The sequence below is a fragment of the Cynocephalus volans genome, chromosome 3, assembly GCF_027409185.1.
Source record: "Cynocephalus volans isolate mCynVol1 chromosome 3, mCynVol1.pri, whole genome shotgun sequence".
Classification (NCBI taxonomy): Eukaryota; Metazoa; Chordata; class Mammalia; order Dermoptera; family Cynocephalidae; genus Cynocephalus; species Cynocephalus volans.
In genome coordinates, this window is record NC_084462.1 from 65,219,524 (window position 1) to 65,245,124 (window position 25,601).

The following is a 25,601-nucleotide window of genomic DNA, read 5'->3' on the forward strand; positions in this document are numbered from 1 at the left end:
TCAAGGCATTCCTCTAAAAATATATTTTTTGTGTGTGTGTATTTCTCTAGAGAAAGTTTGAATCACACAGCACTTGCTTTGCTCATAGATCTTTCCTAGAACTTTAAATTATATGGTGACAATCCATTCAACATCTGTCTCCATATTTATTGATTATAAATTGCTCAGAATAGGGTCTTTATCTTTCTATATTATGTCTTCTCAACAGCTGCTGTACTGCTTATGCTTAGCACAGAGTAGGCCCTCAGCAAATACTTGTGAATGCTTGACTGACTGACTTGCCAATACTATATGTTGTCAATCTTTTTTTTTTTCCTCCCAGCTACCCTCCCAATCCATGTTGGCAATGTTTTTAATTTTGGTCAACCTGATACACAGAAATGGTATCTCTTTGTTTTTATTTATCTTTTTAAATGTATACATTTTATTTAGCTTTTGACTAGGTTATGCAAAGACATGGTTTAAAATTTTAAAAGGTATGAGTTTATAGTTTACTCTCCTGCCTTGTTTCCCAGACTACATGACTACATGACTAGATGCCTGAAAGAATTCTACTTTTCTGTTGCCTTGAAGGAGAATGCTACTGCTCCTAGTCATAGAGTGTTGCCAGAGAGGAAATGATTCTCTGAACTAGAACAATGTACAAGGGTACTTCAAAAAGTTCATGGAAAAATAGAATTAAAAAATAATATGAATCTTTCCATGAACTTTTTGAAGACCCTTCGTATGCTGTCATAGTCTCTTCTTCCTTTCCCCCTAGTTTTTCTTTTCTTTAAATTTTTTTTGTGGTGATTGTGAGGACATATACTTATAAAATTATGTATTTATTCGTATTTTCTGTTAACTTTTAAATCAATAAAAACATGAAAACAGCTGTGTAGGATGATGGGATTATGGGTAACTTTTTCCTTTTTTGCAAATTTCCTTTATTACATTGTTTCATAACATGATAAAATTGCAAAAAAAAATTTTTCCCTTAGTATCCCAACCTAGAGAAGAAAATTTTCTTAAAAGTTTTTCCTTCCCAAATGTAGGCAGTAAGACCCTATTTAAGAAAGCATTGCCTCTTTTAAAATCAGTTTTTAAGGGGGCCGGCCTGTGGCTCACTCGGGAGAGTGTGGTGCTGATAACAACAAGGCCACGGGTTCTGATCCCTATATAGGGATGGCTGGTTAGCTCACTGGCTGAGCGTGGTGCTGACAACACCAAGTCAAGGGTTAAGATCCCCTTACTGGTCATCTTTAAAAAAAAAAAAAAAATCAATTTTTAAGAAAAGGAAATATTTTCATTATGAAATGAAAATATTTAAGATAAACCAGTAAATACTAAATCAAAGGGGTGAGGTTTATTTCCATGTTTGGCACAGTAACAAAGTGCTAGTGGAAAAACTGTAGTTTTAGTTTGGAAATTCAACAAACTTTTTTTTTTTTTTTTTTTTTTTAAAGATGACCGGTAAGGGGATCTCAACCCTTGGCTTGGTGTTGTCAGCACCACACTCAGCCAGTGAGCAAACCGGCCATCCCTATATAGGATCTGAACCCGTGGCCTTGGTGTTATCAGCACCGCACTCTACCGAGTGAGCCACGGGCCAGCCCGTCAACAAACTTTTTGCTGCCTTATAGCAAGCTAGTATGTGTTTGCTCAGATTCCGTTTTCTAGCAGATTGATGTGAACTGAAGGGATTAACAGACATACATGGCAATAATTCACATGAAAGAAAGAGGGGAAAACAGGCATGAGGGAAAGGTAGCATACTAATGCATCTGTCACTGAAATAATGAGGAAATGGCATATTTTCTCATTACAGAGGTAACCTTAAATTTGCTAAAAGCCAGACATTGAGTCTTATATTGAATCACTTACCTAATGTAGGTATTCATCCAGTGCAGGATGACTGACTGCATTTTTGGCATGGTGTTTCTCCTTTATTATAATGAGAAGTAGTCCCAGCAGTTTGATGCCATTGTGCTCACATGGCAATGTGAATCCCTGGAGCTGCTAGTGTAGCCTGAAAATAGGGACAAAATGATTTAGAAATGGGAGCAGAAGTATAAATAGTTCTGGACTCGGCTGCTTCTGTATCACTAGAGAGCCCCGAATTAGAAATTGCTCCTTTAGAGACTGTTTTTTCTCCCAGTTGAACATATATTGGAGGTTTCTAATTTAAATTTATGCTTTTCGATAAAATGGATTAGAGAGATTGAGTTGATATAGACTAAAGGGAATCAACAGAGGTCACATGAGTCTAAGGAACTCAATCTCTGTTGAAAGAAGTTTTAGTGTGAGATGATTGGAGTTAAGAGAAAAGAGAATGAACATTCATTCATTCAGAGAACTACCATGTGCTAGGTATAGTAGTGGACGCTTTTCTATCCGTTATCTCATTCAAGCTTTTCAGATGAGGAAATTAAAGCTTAGAGAGGTTAAATTGTTTGCCCAAATAGCACACAACAGTGAAGGGGAGGATGGGTTCTTTCTGACTCCTAAACTCATACTAGACTTGTTCCTTGGTGGTTAGGTGGCTGACATCTCAGGAGACAGAAGTTTTCTGTTTATTTCAAGAGCAGGTTTCTTATAGGTGTGACTCTTCACTTTCTCCCAGGTTGTCTTGGAACACAGGATTTAAGGGACTACCTGTGGAACTGAGAGTACCAGCACATTTTTTTTTTGATCTTTTGGGTGGCTAGTCCCTTGTTCGAAGATAATTTCAAAATTGTAGCTGCTCTTGGGAGTTTGATGTATGAAGACTTTGTTGTTGGTTTTATTATCTTTGATACCATTATTTTAACACTAGTGGATGGTGCCCAGGGTGTACCCCGTTTAATTGATAGATTTCTTAGCTGTTTCATTGTAGTGTCTCTAGTATCTTTATCTTTGTGGCCATAGTCAAGAAACTTGTTTTTATTTATTTAAACATGATTGTGGGAGAAGTATATAATTACAGTAAGCCTTTTGTGTATGCTGGAACATATCTTACCCTTGCCTGAAAAGCTGGTTGAGGAGAGTTGTAAGTGGTAATGTTTTTCTGTACATCAGTACAGACCTTTTCCCAAAGGAAGGACAAAGCTATTTGAATTGTGACCACTCCTTAGCTGCCAGGTGTTAACAACTGTGGTTACTCATAAGCCTAGATAGATTCAAACCATTGCTCTTGAGTTGAAATATTTTCTAAGCTGTTACTCATCCTTTGGCTCATTCTTTCTTTCACCAGGAAATACACTGACTATTAATTTCAAGAATTTCAGTTATCCCTTTTGAAGAGTATGTTGCTCATTAAAGTTTCTGGGATTTGTTTTTCTGGTAACCAGCAAGGCCACAAATTAGTCTGTGCTCAGTGGTCAAGTTGAATCGATGTGTAAACAGAAGGAGAAATGTGATTAACTGTCTAGAGAAAGGCTGTTGAAGATGAGACCATCCTTTCTGACTCCTTTCAGAGGTTCATCTCTTCTACCAGAGGATGGGGATGCAGGAGGGTGCATTTGAGGCTGAACAGAGCAGGGTGGTACGTGTGTGTATTTGTATCTGTAAATATCACATCACTGTTTACAGTACACTGGACTGTCTTCATGCAAGGCCTGGTCAGGCCAAACCAGGAGGAATTGTTCCTGTTTTTAAAGCCAAGAAAAACATCCTGACCAGCAAGGGGACAGAGGTAAGCTCAAGGCAATAGCTCTTGGGAGCTACAGGACATTAAGAATCTTGGAGGAACTGAGTTTAATAAAAAGGAAAGCAAGATGTACTTTGAAGGAAGTGTGTGAAACCTTCATGCCTTTCTCTTTATTAGGGCATGGTTTATTTATAAAAAATGAAAAGTCATCTTATCAGGTGGATATGTGATGAGTTCCTATCACGCCGTGGTCATTTAGATTTTTCTCTCCGACCTAATACATTTACTTGCCTGTTCAGTGTGTGTGTGTGTGTGTGTGGTGTGTGTGTGTGTGTGTGTGTGGTGTGTGTGCGTGTGTGTGTGTGGTATGTGTGTTAAGGGGATCCAAACCCTGACCTCGGTGTTTTAACATCGCACTCGAACCAATTGAGCTAACTGGCCAGCCCTGCTCATAATTTTTATTAGAAATATTGTATTCTCAGCTAAGCAGTGGTAAAAGTATGTTCTATTATTCTGGTGTTTTATTCTACAGGCAGCATCAGAGAAGATCATGAGAGGGCTGGATTTAAAAGATAATATGTTAATTAAAAAACAAATACCATTTATGAAATCTGGGGACCTTCCTTAGTGGCTGGAGTTTTGTTTCTGGAATCTTTCTGTTTCCACTTCTCTTCTTTTCCCTTCTGTCTTTCCTCATTCTGATGCTGGCTGCTCACTCCACAGAGTCAACTCAGACTGTTTTCTTGGGGAACATTCTAAGTTTGTCCTGTTGTCTTCTCTGGGACTCATTTCTCTGGTCTGGCTTCAACTGATTCTGGGCCAAAGTGATCTTCTGAAAGCTTTTCTTCATGGCCTTTATTTTTTGGCTCTTTTCACATACCTTGCCTGATTGGTTTTGCTGGCTCTCTTTTTTTCTTGTGGTGTAAGTTATATTGCCTTAGTTGGAAGGCTGTAAAGCTCAGGTGCAGCTTTAGGCCTTTTAGACTTTTCTCTGGTTTATAAAGTACCTTTATCCTTTCCTAGAAACTGGGGGATGAATCAGGTGCTGTGTTGTGAGGTATTGCTGACTCTTCTGGGATTCTAGTTTGCTAAGATGTTTATTTAAACAGTATGTGGCAATTTGGATTGTATTTGCAAGGTAGGATTTGCTGCCATGACTCTAATGTAGGTCATTGCTGTTACCTTTTCTTCCTTTATTTTCCAATTGAAAAATTAGTGGAGAGAGAATTACCTTGTCTATGGTCACATAGTAAGTTGCTCTTATACTTTTTGAAACAAGCAGACCTCATTTTTGTATTCCTTATGCTTAGCACAGATAATAGCTTAACGAATAATAAGTGCTTAATAAAGACGAGTACACCTTAACTGTGGGTTGATTGGTAATAGGGGTATGGTTAAAAATCAGAATTCTCAGGGCCGAGCCCGTGGTGCACTTGGTAGAGTGCTGCGCTGCTGGCAGAGCGGTGACGCTCCCGCCGCGGGTTCGGATCCTATATAGGAATGGCCGGTGCACTCACTGGCTGAGTGCCGGTCACGAAAAAACGACAAAAAAAAAAAAAAAAAAAATCAGAATTCTCATCAGGTTGATCATTTTGTAGACCAACAGCCGAGAAAAGTTTCTGGATGGAAGGGACAGCATAGCTGTGCAGAAAGCTTTTAGCAATTCAGAATATGCATGCAAAAAAACCCTTAATTTAAATGTTTCAAAATGAAGAAAGACAAGTAGTTTGGCTAGACCATAAATTGGTTATAATCTAAGGAGAGAGCATAAAAGAACATGGGTTAGTCAAGAGATAGGAATAGTTCCAGAAACAGGCATCTTGCCAGCTTGGGGTCATACAATGAAAATGAAAATTTCCCACCCTTCCCCCAAACCACTATCTAGAAGGCTATTAATGACTGGGCACTAGCGTCCATTTTTTAGGCTGTCACGTAAAGCGTGAAGAGGTCTTGTGGGGTCAGTCAGCACAAAGAACACTTGGCCTTTTGATTTGTTAAATTCTTCCTAATAATTTTGCTGCCATCAAATAGTTCTGCTAATTCCAGAGCCAAACCATTTTCTGATTGTTTTTCTGTGTCCAGTTGGCTTGTGGGACCAAAGCAGCAGCTGAGACTGCTGTACTACATTGTGCATTATGCAATAATCCTTCAGAGGGCCCAGGCACCTTGTTTTCCCCTTTAAAAAAACTTAAAACAACAAAACCCAAAAATATTCTACTTTGTTTTTCGCTTTGGGGCCAGTAATCTGCATCTCATCTGGGAGCCTTGGTCTCTCCCCCATTATTATTTCTTCATGCATCCATATGCTAAGTCCTGTTCTCTGAACCTGGCTCTGGCATCTGGCCTCATTTAGTTATATGAATTTTAACTGTTTCTGGTTTCAGACCTGTTTCTACCTTTTGTCTTTTCCTGTTCCCTGTAATAAACTTTGGGTTTAGACTTGCTTGGGGAAAGGATGATTGTTTTTGCTTGCTTGTTTGTTTTTTGTTTGCTTTTGGCGGCTGGCCAGTACTTGTTTGATTTTTGGTTCCATGAATATGTATTCTTCATATTAATTATTCTTACTTTCTTTGTCAAACAGGCTACCAAGCAGTTTCTTGAAGAGATTAACAAGTGGACTGTTCAGTACAATGTTTCCCCGCTCTCTTGGAATGTGGCTGTCAAGTTCCTCATGGCCAGGAAGTTTGATGTTCTCCGTGCCATAGAATTGTTCCACTCCTACAGAGTATGTTGCTTAGACCTGTGTTTCTGTTCTCTCTGCCATATTCTCTGCCACACATTGGTTCTTTAAGTGTTCTCCCCTATTCCTGTAAAAAAAAAAAAAAATGGGTTAATGTCCAAGAGCCCTGGTGAGAGCTGAGGCTAGCCAGGGCAACTCCTGGGCACCATTTATGTGCCTAAGTTTTGATTGTACACCAGGATCAAGTACTGATGATTGAGATTAAGGAAGTATCCTGACATCATCCTGGTGGCAGGATAGTGGTTGCCTCTTCCTAGAGTTTGAGTTTTAGCTCTCCCCACTGGCCTTTCGCCACATTCCCCATTTATTCCACTGGTTTTCAGGATCTCTTGGGGTTTTTAGAAACTTGCCATTCAAATAAATGCTGAGCTTAGTGGGCAGCTCAGGAAGGGGAGCTTTAGTCCTGGAAAAGAAGAACAACTGTAGTAGCTGGGTCCATTATCTTTAGCAGTACCTTTATGCAAATACAAGGGTACTTCAGAAAGATCATGGAAGGATTTATGTTTTTAGTTCTCTTTTTCCATGAACTTCTTTAAGTATCCTTCTATAGCTACATCAATATTTTACTTGGGTGTTTTTTGGGGGGGTTTTTTGGCAGTTGGCCGATAAGGGAATCTGAACCCTTGACCTTTGTATTACAACACCGCACTCTAACCCACTGAGCTAAATGGCTAGCCCTTTTTTACATTGTTTTTGATCTTTGTTTTGATTTTTCTTTTTTGAGGGGGCACAGACTTTGATTCTATGCTTATGTTTGCTTTCTCGGTTGGCAGTATCTTTGATAAAACACTGTGTGGCATGTTACTTTGGGGTTGGAAAATCCTTCTAAAGAGATATAAATCTCTGTAAATTTAAAAAAAAAATGAGATAACAAGCACTAGGATTAGTTTAGGACTAAAGCTCACTTACCCCTATCTTGTGGGTCAGCTCATTTAATATTCTTTCATTTATTCAACAGACATTTATTGTATACCTACTATGTTCCAGGTACAGAGATTACTATTTAGAAAGAGAGAGTAAACAAATAATTATAGAAATGTTAGGATAGGGTAACAATGGAATCTGTGGAAGCACATTTATAGTTAGGAGGGTCAAAGAAGCTTTTCTGAAGGAAATGACTTCTAAATTAAGATCTGATGTATGATTAGGAATCACACAGGTGGGGGAGTGTGGCAGAGAGAACAGCAAGTTCTAATGCTCAGTGGAAAGAAAGAAATTCACCTGAACAGGAATTTTCTTTTTTGGCTGGAGGGCAGTACAGGGATCCGAACCTCTGACTTTGGTGTTATAAGGCTGTCCTCTAACCAACTGAGCTAACCGGCCAGCCCTGAGCAGGAATGTTGAGTGGGAGTGGGAGTATGGTAAGGGATTGAACAGCAGAGGTAAATAAGGTCAGATGAGAAAGTATCTGTTTTTTCTGAAGGGCAGAAAAATTTATCAAAGGTTTAAGTAGAGGAATGTCTTGGTCATATTTGCATTCTGGAAAGATTTATCCTCACTGTGCTTTGCAGAATGGATCAGAAGGGCTATTCCAGAGACAAAGAGACCATTAGAAGGCTGTTGTACTAACTGGGAGAGATGATTGTGGTGTTGTTAAGCATAATGTCAGGGGAGATGGAGAAAAGTGGTCAAATTCTAAATCTAAAATTGGTAGGACTCGTTGCTTAAACTGATGTGTGAGGAAAGAAGAGTCAGGGATTCCAGGTTTCTGACTTGGGTGTTAGGGTAAATGGTGGTGGCATTCACTAATTTAAGAGACAATGAAGTGAGTGCAGATGTGTGGAGACAGAAGATCATGAGTTCATTTTGGCCATGTTAAGTTTGAAGTGCCTTTGGGATATCCAAATAGACATGTCCTCTAAGCAGCTAGAATATGAGTCTAGGGTTCAGAAAAGAAGATTTGACTGGAAATAGAGATTTCAGAGTGACCAAAGTAGGACTATATACTGGAGCCATGAGGATGAATGGAGGTCATTTTGGGAGGGTGTGAGGCATAGGAAGATATATAGGGCAGAACCTCTTCTCAGACGTTTTGCTTTCTTTGGTTCAGTGTAGTTTTAAAGATTGAATTTGAGTGCTTTAGGAAGGGCATGCACTCTCCTGTGATCCCACCACTAATATTGTCTTCATTTGCTGCCTTGCCTCTGAAGCCATTTGAACCTGATTTTAGGGATGGATTGGAGAAGAACTAAGTCTTTGTTTATAAAGACCTAGTTTGTTTTATACAGTAGTCACTTAGCTCAGTGCCTGGTACATAGTAGTTGCTCTGCAAATATTTGCAGAGTGAATGAAGGAGTCGGTGAGTGAATTAAGTGGGTGAATGAGTGAATTGAGTGAGCAAATGAATAGAAAAGTGCCCACAAAAGATACCTAGAAAGAGTAGTTGAAGAAATGGGAAAACCAAGAGAGTACTTTTCTGTCATTATGGTATACAAAGGTAGAACTTGTCTTCAGAAAAAGGGAACGTGAGTGGTCAACTTTGTAATTTAAAAGGAGGACTGAAAATGTCCACTGGATTCAGTGACATGAAGATCCTGATCACTGTAGCAAGAGCTTTCAGTATAGCAGTTAGGTAAGGAGGGAACCAGAATACGATGGACTGAGTATGAGGGAACTGGGGGTGAGCTTAAAGAATCTGGTCACTGAGGTAAGGAAAATGAAGTCAAGGTGGCTGTTGGAGAGGAAAAGTGGAGGAGGGGCTTCTATTTAAGATAGGAGAGGACTAAACCTGGAGGATATGTGAGGCTGTATGCTTCTAGACAATTTTGGGGTCCATATTTCAATGTCTTGGTGCAATATCAGTACTGTTACCTGTTCATGAACTTTGATTTTGCACACTGATGTTACTTACATATTAGTTGGTCTTCAGGGTTAGGATTCTTATTGATTCAGGGAAAAATAGGCTATCTGAGGGGTTGATAAGGTGGTTTTGGACAGGAATTCTGATAACACTTAGCTGGCCTGAAAGGGAGTTATAAAGAAATTTATAATTCAATTAGTTGACTTCTAAAGTCCCTTATCTCTGAGATTTGGTGGTTACATAAAGCTGTCCTGGAGATACAGTATTTTCATATTAATTCCTTTTGCTGTGCTTTCTTTTTAGGAAACACGAAGGAAGGAAGGCATTGTGAAGCTGAAACCTCATGAGGAGCCACTCCGTTCTGAGATCCTCAGTGGAAAATTTACCATCTTAGTGAGTCTTTTTATGAAGCCGTCTTTTAGTGCCTCATTACTTCCTTTTGTAGCTGTTGTCATGTTTGGACTTTGTTCCTAGATACCTTATCCTGAATCTAGAGAGTCTCTAGATGTTAGGAGCAGATGCGAGGTAGCTATATAGTTTGGCACAAAATTATTCTAGTAATAATTAAATTATTAATAATTATCGTAATTAGAGTTGCTAGTAATAATTGGATAGTTGAATTATGGAGAATCAATTATATAGTAGACTTAGAAAAGTTTCTTCAGGGCCGGCCTGTGGCTCACTTGGGAGAGTGCGGTGCTGATAACACCAAGGCCACGGGTTCGGATCCCTATATAGGGATGGCCAGTTAGCTCACTTGGGAGAGCGTGGTGCTGACAACAGCAAGTCAAGGGTTAAGATCGCCTTACCAGTCATTTTTTTTTAAAAATAAAAAAGAAAAGTTTCTTCATTGGTCCCTTAAGGTTAGTCAGGGTCTTTGGGATGGGTATACAATGTGTCAGAGACCCATCCTTCCTTGTTTAATGCAAGCTCTCCACTTAATAGGGACCTCAGTCTTTCAGGTAAGCATGTGATGATACTTTTAAGGCAAAGTGTGGTAACCATGTCCTGTTCTATGTTTCTCTCCTGCTGCTTGTTTCTTTTTCTGTTCTTTTTGTTTTTCATTTGGTAGCTGGCCAGTCAGGTGCTTGTTTCTTTTACCATCCTGCTTGGGAAATTAGCTAAGAAGCCAGTGCAGAACCATCTTTTTATCTTTCTGCAGTTGAACAGCAAAGAGAATGTATTTTCTTTTTTACCACAGGAATATGGCCAGGGGATGTTGAGAGAATCAGGCATGAAACGATCCTAATGTTCTTATCTTTTAGTAGTAATTGATTCAAGTCAGGGAAGTAGTGCTAGCATCTGTTCTCTTCGTGTATCAATCTTGTATCCGAGTTATAAGCCTTAATGATTGTTGTGATTTTCTATTTGATTTCTAAATGTTTCTTGTTTTGTTTGCTCTAGAATGTTCGGGACCCAACAGGAGCCTCCATTGCCCTCTTCACTGCCAGGTTGCATCATCCCCACAAGTCAGTTCAACATGTGGTACTTCAGGCTCTGTTTTACTTGCTTGACAGAGCTGTAGATAGGTAAGCATTGAGATTATCTTTTAGGTGTCTACATCCAGATAGGAAAGTGAGTCTTTGACTTGATTAAATTCAGCAGTGCCTTCACCATGCTCCTAGGATGTGCCCTGGGTACTATGAATAGAAAACAGTTCACATTCTGAAGGGCTTGGCATGTTTCCAGGTACTATCAAGATGATGAGTATACTGTTTCTTTACCACATGGGCTCTGTTTCAGGATAATAGAAACTGAGAAAGCCAATTCTCAGTGTATTGAGAATTACTTATTAAAAAAGAGTAAGGGGGATTTGATGTGTGCTGGTTCTTTTTGCTCATATCAGACCTTCTAGGGACTCAGTTTCTTTGTAAAATAGGAATAATACCATTTAGCTCAGAGGATTTTGAGAACAACATTCAGGGGGAGATGAGTCCAAAAGTTTAAAGTTAAACAACATCATCTTTATAATAACAACAGGTGCATAAGCAAAAAGAACCAGCTCAGGGCATCTCTCCCTTGCCCTCTGAGGTAAATGGGATTATTACAATTCTATTGACAAAGAAACTGAAGCCCCAAGAAGTGATGTGACCATTTTTACAGCCATCATATGTTGGCCCAACTAGCTGTAAGATCCTGGTTTCTTTGTGCTTAGCCAGAGCTACCTGTATCTCACTGTGCTGTTTTTCTGCCATATTTCCTTTTTTTTTTTCTGGAAGTTAAAGTGTTTATGATGTGTTTAAGCTCTGTCCATTCTCCTCAGTTCATATCAAGGAGTTTGTAGATGAAGTGTAGATGTGCATAGTGAAGAGACATGAATAGAGTCAAAGGAGAAGAAGAAGAAAAAAAAGTCACAGGAAAATAGAAAAAAATATACCATAGGTTACTAGAACCTTCAGATTAAAAAAAAGAAAGAAAAAGAAAATGCTATAAGCATCAACATTAACTATACAAGCATTACAAAGACTAATGTGAAGGTAACAAACATCTTCAAAACTTTCCACAGTGTCTACAGATCCAGTTTCATGTACAACCTGGAATATTCTCCTTTTACATAAAAACAGACTTCCCTGTATTCTCTCCTGGGCCATCAGCTGCTTATTTTGTGGTCTTCTCTGAGTGAACACCACAGAGGCTAGTGACAAGAGGGTCTGCTATACTTCCTTTTTCCCCGGTGCTTACCATTTACAGTTACTGCTCTCAACAACTTTGGCTGTTTCTGGTTAGAAATGCTATATCGAGGACTGAGACCTGAGATAGTGAGAGAGAGCTATGTACAACTATAGTCATACTGAGGACTTTAGGATAGGAGTAGCCAAGGGATTGTCTGAGGTGGGTCTCTCTGTTTAGTTCACTTGTTACTGCTTTGTTTATGTTACTTTCATAGTACTTAGTTTCTGCTATTGATACTCAGTAGGAGATATTTCCAAACCACACACACAGCATTATTCTGAAAAGGGGAAGTTGCTAAGGAGTGAAGACCAGTTGTCTCAGAGGCCCCATACTCTCCAAGCAGAAGTGTGGAATTTCTCAGCTCTTCTTCTTGTGACTGGCTTTCAGGCATATTTTCCAGATTATGGGTTCCTTTGAAATGCTCCTTTAGCTCAGGAGAATGAATGAAAAGCTTCTTTCCTAGAATATCTAGTATTGGGCTTCTTTCCTGGGAGGCTTACAGAGTTGGTGCTCTCTGTAGGCGTGGCAGGATGCATGGCACTGGCCAAATCTTGCTCTTTCTATTGTTAGTATTGCATCCCACAGGAGGACCACACAGGTAAACATAATTAAAACTTTGTTTTTATGGTATCCATCTCTTTCTTAAAAACTCTCAGTGATTCCTCACTATCCAGAGGGCGCATATAAGCTAAATAAGTGTGAACCCTTTTCTCCAAGCAAAATATTCTCCCCATGAGTAGAAAATCTTGTTTTCGCATGTTACCTTGAACCAGAATGGTCTTCTTTCTCCCTTCCTCTTCACTAAATCCTGCCCTTGCTTCAAGGTCCAACTTCCATAACTGGCTCCCTCATGACTGGATCACTCCAACCTGTAATAAATAAAATTATTTTTACTATGACCTTAATAGCAGTTATTACCAATACCAATTATTATGTACTTAATTATACATGGCCTTATGATATCATTTATCTTATACTGTTATTAGTTTTTTAACCTACCACTAGGATGTGAGCTCCTCAAGGGCAGAGAACGTTCTTTTTAACTTTATATTATGGAAAATTTCCAAATCTCTGTAGGTGGAGAGACAGTAGTATCATCAATGTTCACATACCCATCATCCAATCTTCTTCAGTGATCTGTAATCAGTCTTATTTCATTGATAGCCCCTTGAGTACCCTCTACCCTTGATTCTTTTGAAACAAATGTCTGAGACTGTGTTTTAAACTTTTTGGTGTTCCCTGTAGCATGTAGCTCAGGAATCAAACTCAGAAGGGAAGTAGTCAGTTATCATTGTAAACCCCATATTCTATACCCAGAAAAGTGAAAATCTTACTGCATTTGTCTCTATGTGCCTTCACAGGATAAGCAGTTTCATCTAGGAATATAGAAGCTGGATCATAATGCACTGTAGCTTCTTTTTATTAAATTCTCTTCCCCCATCACTGATTGTATTTGTTTTAGTCCCCTGTCAGAAGCTGGAACCATGAGGGGAAAAACCAAAATTCTTTGAATTTGGCCCTTTATGAGCTCACAGAGAGATGTAAAGTCTCTAGACTTGGATAGTCTACTCAATAATTGTACTACATGTTTTACCAGCATCTTAGATCTTGGTGATTCTTAGTCTCTCTAGGGTTGTGAGAAAGAAATCAAGCTGTAGCACTAACATAAGACATTACGGACTGGTTGAAACTAAGTATGCTGGGGAAACTTGTACCTCAGAATTAGAGATTTTTGAAATGCTACCTCATGGGTGGGTGCTTCTGTTTGGATTTTGTTAAAGGGATGAAGATTTGGAGGCTCCTGGGAGGCAAAAAATTAGGATACAAAATAACATAGAGAACTCTGATGTCAGGAATGTGTTTTGTGCTGAACAGTTTTCTCAATTCTAAATAGATGTGAAAATTGTTGCTATCATCTGCAAATAGTCCAATCAAATAATTTATTCCTAATGACCATTTGGGTGTGCATATCAGCAAGTAAGGATTTGGCTTGCTGGAAGAATACAACTTTGAGAAGTCTTTAAGATTCAAGGATATTGGACCAAGGAATACTTTTTGCATCTTCATGTGTTCCTTAACTCAATCTGGGAAGAGGCTCACTACCTCTTAATCTACATTTAAAGATGTTTTTCAGATGGGTTTCTTCTCTTCCTCCATTGAGTCGTAAGAGACAAATTCACCGTCAGTGAGCTTAGAGGAAGTTTCATTCTACACAGTTTCCCACAAGTCTAAAATATTTTCTTAGAGATGGGCTTCCAGGCTACTGAATTAAAATTCAATGACCATTTATTTTCAAGGGCTGTGCTAGGGATTGTTAGGGGTAATGAGATGAACAACAGAGGTTCTTGCCCTCCAAGAGAAATTCAGATGGCTATACAAAGTCAGAGTATGTTAACGCCACAAGAAAAATCCACAGGAAGATTTATTGGGCTTCAAGGGAGAGAAGGATGGTAGTATCAGGGAGACCTTCATGGAAGAGGAAACTTTTGGGTCGAGTGTGCAATATGTTAGAGGATTTGGATAGGCAGATTCAGAGGGGTGGGAGAAAACAGTTCAAATTTTAATAATCTAGTTACTCTGGAGCTTTCTCAATCTAGGACTTTGGCATTTGGTAAATATTGATAAATCTGCATTAATAAGCATCGCAGATACCAAAGATAAATTTTTTTTATGTAACACCAGTGTTCAGGCAGGCAGTTATTTTTATCTTAGATGTGTCCCATAATCTCTCTTTGTTTTTGCCTTAGGCTTTCAACATGCCTCATCATTAATAAATATTTTTGTCAATTGTTGGTTTACAGTTTTGAAACTCAGAGGAATGGATTGGTGTTTATCTATGACATGTGCGGTTCTAATTATGCCAACTTTGAGCTGGATCTTGGCAAGAAAGTCCTAAACCTGCTGAAGGTAAGGCTGTGGGAGGGTCCTTTAACTCTCTTTCAATGATTAGGATATCTTTTTCTATTCTTTAGGAAAAGATTTGGACTGATTTAAAGTTAATACATTATGTTCAATTTAAAGGTCACCTGTAAATAATGACTATCTGCTTCCTTAGAATAAGAAATGGTCTTAAAAAGTGAAGTAGAATTAAAATTAAATATGCACAGGAACATAAAGGTAAGATGTCCCTTTCCTGGACTTTTGTAGAAGAATCAATGAAGGCCTAGGTATGGCATCTGTGAAAAATGTCCCTAGCCAGTGACTTTTCAGAAACATGTTTTACATTTTGACTTAGTCTAGTCAGAAACATGTTTTACATTTTGACTTAGTACACAGATGTGTATGCATACTGTATATATATATGGAGTTATACACTTAAATGTAATCTAAATTAGGTTTAGAGGTGGGGTGTGTGTGTGTGTGTGTGTGTGTGTGTGTGTCCGTGTGTGTTTGTCCATGTGTGTGTCCATGTGTGTGTCCGCGTCTGCCCAGTATGGGGATCCAAACCCTTGACTGTGGTGTTATAACACTGTGCTCTAACCAACTGAGCTAACTGGCCAGCTTCTTAGAGGTGTTTTTAATGTTTGAACTTTACATGATAATATGGTATGTATTCCACTCTATAATTAAACATGTTAATATTTCTGGAATAAAATGTGCTATTAATCATAATGAGTTGGGAATAATAAAGGCTATAAATAGCTTATGCCATTTCAGGTCAGATTTTGCTTCCTGATGAATTTTTGGACCGAACTTAACAGAAGAAACTTAAGGTTTTCACAGCTGTTTAGATGTCAGAACTGAGGTTAAAGGTGTGTAGATCTGTGTGCACATATTTATAAAACAAACAAAAGTTTCTCAAAAGAAGTTTTACTCTTACTGTGTGCAATCACTTTGATTATTCTAATCTATTTCATATTTTTAAAATGTTAGTCATTACCAACTGATTTCAGGACTCACTCACTCTCACCCTGCAGTTTGCAAAACAGTGGTCTAGGAGTCTATGCAGTCTTTGTTCTAGGACCTCACTTGGGAGTACTATTGAACTACATTTTTAGAAGTGTTATTTACTATTATACCATACAACAGAAATTATATGAAGAGAGTATTATACTGTATGTTGTTTTCTGGGACTGGCTTTTTTCATTCAACGTTACTAAAATTTATAGGCATGTATCTGTGATTCATTCCTTTCATTCCTCATCTATTGATAAATGTACCAGTTTATTCATATCCACTGTTCTGTTGACGGCTCGTTGAGTTCTTTCCCAATGCTTGCTATTATGAACAGTGCTGCTATGAACATTCTTACAAATGTGTTCTGGTGAGTGTGTGCAAGAATGTCTCTAGAGCAATGTTTTTCAACCTTTTTTTCTACTATTTTCTTATTAAGGAGCTTTTTTAGGCATTTTTTTTCTAATCATTTTTCTTCTAATGAAAATTTAATATCATAGATATACTGTAAATCTCTTTATATACTCTTTATATATAAAAACACTAAGATTTTTTTTTGTCCACCCCCCTCAACTAATTTCACCCCCTTTGAGAATTTATAATATATTCTTATTAGTGGCTTAGTAGCACTGTCATTGGGAACAGATAAAATTTTGAATACAATCCCCTACCATTCTCATTCAGGTAGTAAATAGAGGTTTTTATCTTTAATGCATGGTCTCATACTCTCATACTCCAGATTTCTCTTTAGTATGAATTAATTTCCAGCATATAACACTGGGATAAAAATATTAATAATCTTTGACTTCTTAAGTTGCTCTGAGTAGATTTTCTCCATCTTGGTAAATGCCTTAGAATTAGTTTTGATTTTAAATTTTAAAATGCTATAACCTGTTTTAGTTGCCATCCTATAGATTCGTAAGTGTTAATTATTGCTTTATTTATTTATTTATTTTTTGGTGTCTGACTGGTATGGGTCAGATGCCAAAAAATAAACACCTTGACCTTGGTGTTATCAGCACAACACTCTAACTGAGTGAGCTAATCGGCCAGCCCTAATTACTGTTTTAAGATGAACCATTTAAACCAGACAGTGTACACTTTGCCTTTACTAGGCAATGTGGAATTTACCCCCTGAAGGATAAATCTTTATTTTTCTGATTATGAAATACATGGTTGAAATACATTGGTTAAAGAAAAATTCATTACGCAGACATCTGTAACACCATGCTCTAACCAACTGAGTTAACCAGCCAACCCTGCAGACACTTATAAAGTAATAATTACTAACACCGAATGTTTTACATACTCTTCTAAGTACTTTTCGTGCTTTACAACTCATTTAATCATCATATGAGGTTTGATGTGTCTTACTATCACTATCCCCATTTTACAAATCCACAGATTTAGGTCTAGAGAATTTAAGAACTTGTTTAAGGTAATACAACTAAGTGACAGAGCTAAAGCATAACTTATAATCCCACTCTTTGGAGGGAGAGAGAAATGCAGTGTTGATTGGTGTACGTGTGTTCAAGTTCTATTCTAAATCAGAGGTTTTCACTATTATACTTTAATGGTGGTTATTATTTATAGTGTGGCTGTTTTTTCATATTTATTTTTCACATTTTTTTTTATTTTAATTTTTTTGGTGGCTGGCTGGTATGGGGATCCAAACCCTTGACCTTGGTGTTATGACACCACGCTCTAACCAGTCGAGCTAACTGGCCTGCCTCAGACTGGTTTTTGATCTAGTACTTAAAGGGGCTTTGGGTATTTAGGCCCTGTAACATATTGTTGCATCTTTTAAGGAAGAGATGAAAGGTAGTTTCTCAGACTTTAGTGAAGAGGCCTTTGAGAATTTTGTTCTGGGTGCTGTATATTCTCTACAAGTAGAGTTGTGGATCCTCCAAATCAGTAGAAATGAAGAGAGCAGAGAATGACATTTCAAATTGCAAATCAATCTTTTGAAATGTCAAAAAGAATACAGTAGAAGATATTTCGCTATAGTTCCCTCTTTTCTTGAATCCTTGGGAATGATTTCTTCCCAGTTAGAATGTCAATATTACTTGGTAACCCTGACCATCAGAAGGGCTGGAATATTGAAAAACTGAATGAAAGCAAACACTATGGATTAGGAATGAATAATTTTTCATCCTTACACTTTGCACAGAATAGAGTATCTACTTTATTTAGACCTCATTTGCCCTTGTGCACACTACAGCATATTTATTAATTGATAAATGAATATATAAATGAAGAAATAGGTGAAAAAATGATTGTACATATGAGAGTACTTCAAAAGTTTCATGGAAAAATAGAATTAAAAGATAAGACACTCTAAGTTAATCATTGTGATCATTGTGCAGTATATACATGTATTGACACAACATGCTGTACCTCACAAATATGTACAAAAAATGTTAAATAAAAAAAGATAATGCAGATCTCTCCATGAGTTTTTTTTTTTTTTTTTTTTGGCAGATGACAAGTATGGGGATCTGAACCCATGACCTTGGTCTTAGAAGGCTGTGTGCTCTAACCAGTTGAGCTAACTGGCCAGCCCTTTTCCATGAACTTTTGAAATACCCTCATACACAGATATCAGACTAAATGAAAGGTTATGAAAGAGAAATGTTTCTTTAATGTTCAGTTTTTTCATAATCTAATTTTCCTTTAAGTTTTAATAAGCAGAACTTAAGGATGCATATATGTGTGCTGATGTATGGCATGTGTAGGATAACTGCTAATAAGAAAAGTCAAAATAGGTTTGACTGATAAAAGTTCTGATTGAAATGAATTGTAACATCATTATTTATAAAGATAAATCAGCTTCTAATTTCTTTATTCTCTTAACCACTTTTCCTCTAGCTACTGAGGTGAAATCTGAATTAGGCTGTAGACTCCCCCTGCTGGGTAAGAATGGGGAGAAGAGCAGAAAACTTAAACGTTGGGCTTGAACAGTCACAAGTCCCATTAAGTCTTAAATCCTCATACGTTTTCTCTACAGGGAGCATTTCCAGCTCGTTTGAAAAAGGTGCTGATTGTGGGAGCACCCATATGGTTCCGAGTGCCCTATTCCATCATCAGCCTCCTCCTGAAGGACAAAGTCCGGGAGAGGGTAAGGCAAACTAGCTTTTCATATTTGGAGGTGGCTGCTGGTGAAATCCTGCCAATTAATTTTCTACCTTCAAAAAAATCCTCCTGGCTTGTCTCCTAGAACGCTTTTTGCTTGTTTTAGTGTATTCACTTATTCTGTACTATATTCATTAGTCAGCTTGGTACAGACTGCTTCTCATTGTCCTATAAATTTCTTGAACTTAGGAACTGAACATGGTTTATTTGGCTCTCCCTCTTCACAGCCCCTTGAATAGGGTAGTATTGAAGGAATGTGTGCCGGAGGTGATTTAGGGATGGTTGCTGTTTCCAAAACTTAGCTTAGTGCTGCGCAGGCCTTTAATATTTAACAGCTTTTAATATAATTGCTTTAGTTGAACTGGATTTGAATTTGTTCAACTGGAAATCCATTCAGTCCCTTTGACCACCAGAGTGGAAGAGGAGAATCTCTCACTGTTTCTTTCTACTTTCACTCTTGGCATTTTTTCTTAAAACAGCCTGTTGCTTCCCATTTCAAAAGTGTTGTCCAAAATTACCTTAATTCTATTATAATCTCCTGAGTGTTCCAAGACTGAAAGATTATGGTCTCAGTCACTGATTGCAGCCCTTGAAAGAAAGGGCATATGAAACATTGGCATAATAGGGTAAGATAATAAAGGTGGTCTTTTGAAATATTATCAGAGATTTTTGTGGTAAGGAATTATGAAGTTAAATGAATAATAATGCAGATGTTTATAGCTGAGGTGACTTGAGTTTGAGAGGGAAAAATGAAGCTATTTGGTTCTATGGAAGCTGCTTAGAGATCTAATAACTCAAAGCAAGAGAGATCTTTCCTAAGATAACTCTTTAAGAGGATTCGTTAGGCAAGTCCTTGCACTTGAATTGTAGGATTTATACATGCATGTATAAACATAAAGTATACTGAGCACCTTTTACAGAATTGAAAATTGAGTGGGATAGTCCTTACTCTTGAGAAACTCATGGTACTAATAGGAAACACAGAAATACACATGTGAGAGGACTTCAGGACTGAGGAAAATACTGCCTCAGCCAGTCAGGAAGGGTTTCATGGAAGAGGTCAGCTATTAGCTGACTAAAGAGGGCATTCTGAGAAGAGACAACAGTAAGAGACAAGCTTTTAGGAGGAATAGCACTCCTAAAACAAACAAACAAACTCAAAACATTCTAAGGAGAACCAACTGGGCTATTTTGGTCCAGCATGGTTGTGTCCAAGCAGAGAGCAGAAGTATTATGATTATTATCTAGCATTTTTCTGGGCTATCCTGCCTTTAGGTGGCTGGTTGTACCTAGCTTTCATGGAAAACTCTTGAGAACAGCCATACCAAGCAATGCATAAACCACAAGCTAACAGGTCTAGAGTTGGTTGCCTTAGTATGGGGTTGACAAAAATAACCACTACCTATGCATTTTTAGTGGTCAAAAAAAGAAGAGTACCCACATGAAATAGTACTGGGAAGTCTTGCTAATAGTATAAAACCTTTGTCCACTATAACTTCCTTTCAGAAGGTATATAACAGGGCTCCTAATTCCACGAGTGAATTTGATATACATTCTGGGCATGCAAACTTTAATCTGGGAAATTCATAGGACTTCAATCCCAGGCAAGTGAAACAGTCTACTTCTTTTACAAGTATACCTAGCATTTCAATCAAATCTCATCTTGTTCCCCAAACCTAATATAAGTACATTTATTCTTTATCATCAATATCTTTTTATGCCTTTTTCTCCCCACATACTCACATGGTTCTTTCTGATCTTCCAGATTCAGATATTAAAGACATCTGAGGTCACCCAGCACCTGCCCAGGGAGTGCCTTCCAGAAAACCTGGGTGGGTACGTCAAAATTGACCTCGCCACTTGGAACTTCCAGTTCCTACCCCAGGTGAACGGCCACCCAGATCCCTTTGATGAGATCATCCTGTTCTCCCTCCCTCCTGCCTTAGACAGGGACTCGGTACATGTTCCAGGTCCCCACGCTATGACCATCCAAGAGTTGGTGGACTATGTTAACACCAGGCAAAAGCGGGGGATATATGAGGAGTATGAAGACATCCGTCGAGAGAACCCTGTTGGCACTTTCCACTGTTCCATGTAAGTAGAAAGGTTTGGGCCAGCAGTCGGTTACCAAGATGCTTCCGTCGAGTGCTGGAAATGGGTCCTTCTACACCTCACTTCCTTTTTTTTTTTTTTTTTTAAAAGATGACCGGTAAGGGGATCTTAACCCTTGGCTTGGTGTTGTCAGCACCACGCTCAGCCAGTGAGCTAACCGGCCATCCCTATATGGGATTCGAACCCGTGGCCTTGGTGTTATCAGCACCACACTCTCCCGAGTGAGCCACGGGCCGGCCCTACACCTCACTTCCTTAACAGAGGCTCACTCTTGTGTTAAGGAGCATCATTCTCACTTAAATGATGGTTTCTCTCATTCAGAAATAGCTACCTCCTGCTTTAGTACTTGTTGTCAACACCCACCCTATCCTCTGAAATTTCTGAAGGTCTTTGGTACCAACAGGGGAACCCTGAATTAACAGGCATATTTTTTGGACATTTCCTGAAATGCAAGTGTTAAAAACAAAAGATGTAGCTTCAAAATGGGCTGCTTTATTCCTGTGAGCTCTGGTCTGTTCATTTGAGGAATTTCTTCCTGGAGCATTTATAGTGTAATGTTACATCTTAAGGAAGGGTGCTGGGTGCATTTAATAATCCACAGTCAATAAGCAAGAAGAATTGCCTCTTAGGAATTTAATCTCTTGGGATTTTCCTTCTGCCTAAATCCTACCACAAAGCAGTCTGGCTAGTTTATAACTCTGATTCATAATATTTGATAACTATTGTTGGCAATAGAGCATAGATCATTTCTCTTACATATTGCTCTCATTCCTCTTTCCATGTTTTAATTGGCTGCAGCAGAAATCTCTTTCCAACCAGTGAGCTCTGTCTGTTGAAAATTAGGGAAGCTGTCCCAGTGGGTCCCAGGCGCAAGTTCGAACTTAGCCAAAAATCTCCTCTGTGAGTGACACTAGTTATCTCCCTTCTCTGCACATCAGTTTTCCTGTGTGAATATGTGACTGTTGGACTCTGATATCCACCTACCTTTGTAGCTTAAATATTTTAGGAATCCATGATTCTGTGAGTACCTCTTTTCCTTCCTAATTCCTGTTTAGTTTTGTCAGTGTGCTGTGAAGAAGGTGCAGGGAGAGAGTCTTTTAGCAAAGGAAAGAGAGAAAATAATAAGTTAGGAAACTGAGATAAGGGAAGTTAAGAAAGGAGGCAATTGAGGAAGAAGCCAAGAAGCTGAGCAAGAATGCAAAGGAAAGAGGAGAAAAAGGGAAAGCAGAGCCTATCAAGAGGGGGGAGTATTCTTTTCTCCCACACCAGCTCCAGACCACTCTTTATATCTAATCTGTTTCCCAATCAGAGCAGTTTTCCCCCTGCAGTCTTGAATCAAGGAAGTACCTTGGAGCAGGGAGGAATGCTAGGCTGATCCAAAAGGATGAACACTTATCCTGGGGATTCCTGACCTTGATCTTGGTGCTTTTGCAATTACCCACTGCTGTGAGGTCCTTGAGATATCATTTCTACTGTGCCTCCCACCTGCTCCCCAACTAAAAAAGCGGGTTCGGATTGTCCTCTTGGCAGCATCCAAACCAGCTGCCATGTGACAATCAGAGAATACATCCCAGTCTGATGAGAGGACTTCCCAGTCTTGCCTCGTTATTGAACAATTGAGCCCCCACTTCATTATCTAGAACCCAGAATCCTCATCAGTTCCAAGCCTCTGTCCTACATCAAGTCCCAGTAAAACTACTTACACAGAACAAACTATGCCTCCCTTGGAAATACCAGAATATTCACTGTTGCTCAGGATTCCCATGGACCAAGAAACTTTGCTTACCTTTTTTCTTCTCCCCTACACCATTTTTTAAGATTTTTTAAATTAAATTTTTTACGACTAGATAATTATAGATTCACATGCAGTTTTAAGAAATAGTATAGACAGATGACATGTACCCTTTCTATAGTTTCCCCATGGTAACATCTTCTGAAACTACAGTATAATATCACAACCAGGATGTTGACATTGATAACAATCCACCAATCTTATTCTGTTTTCTCAGTGTTACTTTGTGTGTATTTAGTTCTGTATCATTTTGTCACACATGCAGGTTTATGTGTCTGTCACCACAGTCAAGATACAGAGTTCTATCACCACAGGCTTCCCTCCTGTTTCCCCTTAATAAACATATACCTCCTCCCTACCACCTCCCCATCCCTAACCCTTGCAACCACTGATGTGTTCTCCATTTCTATAATTTTGTTCTTTCCAGAGTGTTGTTATATAAATAGAATCATACTGTACGTAACCTTTTGGGATTGCTTTTGTTCATAAGGCATAATTTTCTGGAGATTCATCCAAGTTGTTGCATGTATCAATAGTTGGTTCTTTTTTATTGCTGAGTAGTATTCTGTGGTATGGACGTACCACAATTCGTTTAACCATTAACCTCTTGAAGGACATCTGGGTTGTTTCCAGTTCCTGGCTATTACAAATAAAACCATTATGAACATTTGTGTCTAGGTTTTGTGTGAATCTGTTTCTGTCTCTCTGGGATAAATGCCCAGGAATGCAATTGTTAGGTCAATCAGTGGTAATTGTATGTTTAGTTTAGTGGGTTCTTTGGCAGCTGGCCTGTTTGTGGATCCCAACCCTTGACCTTGGTGTTATCACCTCACTCTCTAACCAAGTGAGCTAACTGGCCAGCCCCTTCTATGTTTAGTTTTTATAAAAAACTACCCAGCTGTTTTCCAGAGCAGCTGTATCATTTTACATTCTCACCAACAATGTATGAGTAATCTGGTTTCTTTGCATCCTTACTCAGCATTTGGTGGTGTCACTATTTTTTATTTTAGCTATTCTGATAGGTATGTAATGAGATCTCATTGTAGTTTTTTTGGGGGGAGAGGTGTCTAGCTGGTACAGGAATCAAACCCTGGACCTTGGTGTTATCAGCACCATGCTCCAATCAACTGAGCTAACTGACCAGCCCTCATTGTGGTTTTCATGTGCACTTTTCTAATGCCTATTGATGTTGATGTCTTGTGCTTATTTATCATCTATATATTCTCTTCATAAAATGTCTTTTCATGTTTTTTGCCCTTTTCTTAAACTGTTAAGATTTGACAGTTCCTTATATATTCTAGATATTGGTTCTTTATTGGATTTGTGGTTTGCAAGTATTTTCTTCCAGTCCGTAGCTTGTCTTTTCAGTGTGTTCTTTTTTTTGCCAGGGGGTAGGGGGAGGTGGCTGGCTGGTACAGGGGTCCGGACCTGTGACCTTGGTGTTATAAGGCTGTTCTCTAACCAATGGGGTGTAGCTTGTCTTTTTATCTTTTTTTTGGCAATTGGTGGGTAAGGGGATCAGACTTTGACTGTGGTGTTACCAGGACCATACTTTCTGAAGTGAGTTAGCCAGCCAGCCCTCTTTTCATCTTGTTTACAAGCTTTCTTGTGAAGCGAATGTTTTTATATCGATGAAGTCCCAATTATCAATTTTTCCCTTTACAGATCATTCTGTTGGTGCAAAATATAAGAACACTTTGCCTAGCCCTAGATTCCAAAGATTTTCTCCTATTGTTGTTTTTTTTGCAGCTTGCCTGTATGAGAATCTGAACCTTTTACCTTATTATAACACCGTGTTCTAACCAACTGAGCTAACAGGCCACACTTCTCCTGTTTTTTTGTTTTTTTGTTTTAAGTTTTATGGTTTTATGTTTTACATTTAAGTTTGTGATCCATTTTGAATTAATTTTTGTATACAGTCTAGTTGATGTTCATTTATTTTGCCTATGGATGTCTACTTGCTCCAGGACCATTTGTTGAAATGGCTCTAGCACCATTTGTTGAAAACACCATTTGTTGACAATTCCCATTGAATTGTCTTTGCAAATTTGTAAAAAATCAGCTGGGCATATTTGTATGGGAAGGGGGGAGTTTTTTTAAGACACAGAAAAGTACAGAGTATGACACAACAAACAACTAACTATGTTCCTATCACCAGAATTGACACTGACAATTGTTAATATTTTGTCATATTTGCTTCAAGTCTTTCTTTTTTATGTTAAAAAAAGAATTCACTATAAAGTTGAAATCCCTTCTAATCCTCACCCTCAGTTCTCCCCACGTGCAGCTACTAGTATGAATATGGTATTTTTCTTTCCAGTTCATTTGGTTTATATTATTACATGTACATACGTACCCATGAACAATATAAAGTAGTATTTGGTCTTTGTAATTGGGTTTTTTTTTTTTTTTTTTCTTTCAATCAATAATATATGCAAATGATTTTCAAAACCAAGTAGTACCAAAGAAAAAAGCAATGACAAAATAAATAGTAATATCCTGCCTTGCTCTCAGTTCCATTGCCTGTGATTCATTTTCAACTCTTGTAGCTGTTTCTCCTGGTATTTCTTCCATAATTCTTTGTATAATACTCTTTACTGATTTTTATTGTAGGTGAGCATTTAGCTCACATACCATGTCTCTACTTTCCTTTTGACTATTTTTCCAGTATAATTATATGTCACAAATTTTTATTGAATCAATGTCATTATTTACATTATTGTGACAGTGTAAATTTTTTTTTTTATTGTAGAGGTAGGTAGGATACTATGAAATGATCAAAAATATGAAATAATCTTATCGATTCCATTTTTTTGTTTCTTCTGGAGTTAAATACCTAATTTTTTCATTT

The 25,601-nt window shown here is 38.2% G+C and overlaps 1 protein-coding gene across 2 annotated transcripts in view; it reads left to right on the top strand.

Annotated features, from left to right (window-relative positions):
• The window catches only part of PTPN9 (protein tyrosine phosphatase non-receptor type 9), a 74,892-nt gene that overhangs the window by 30,195 nt on the left and 19,096 nt on the right, over positions 1-25,601 (top strand). Inside the window, exons 2-8 of one of the 2 annotated variants that reach the window (XM_063091320.1) lie at positions 6,189-6,332; positions 9,451-9,540; positions 10,552-10,676; positions 14,622-14,727; positions 18,722-18,832; positions 20,612-20,678; positions 20,793-20,940. In XM_063091320.1, the coding sequence (XP_062947390.1) occupies positions 6,189-6,332; positions 9,451-9,540; positions 10,552-10,676; positions 14,622-14,727; positions 18,722-18,832; positions 20,612-20,678; positions 20,793-20,940 (791 nt within the window). Of the gene's footprint in view, positions 1-6,188; positions 6,333-9,450; positions 9,541-10,551; positions 10,677-14,621; positions 14,728-18,721; positions 18,833-20,611; positions 20,941-25,601 lie in introns of both variants that reach the window. The other variant, XM_063091319.1, reaches the window with a different exon arrangement.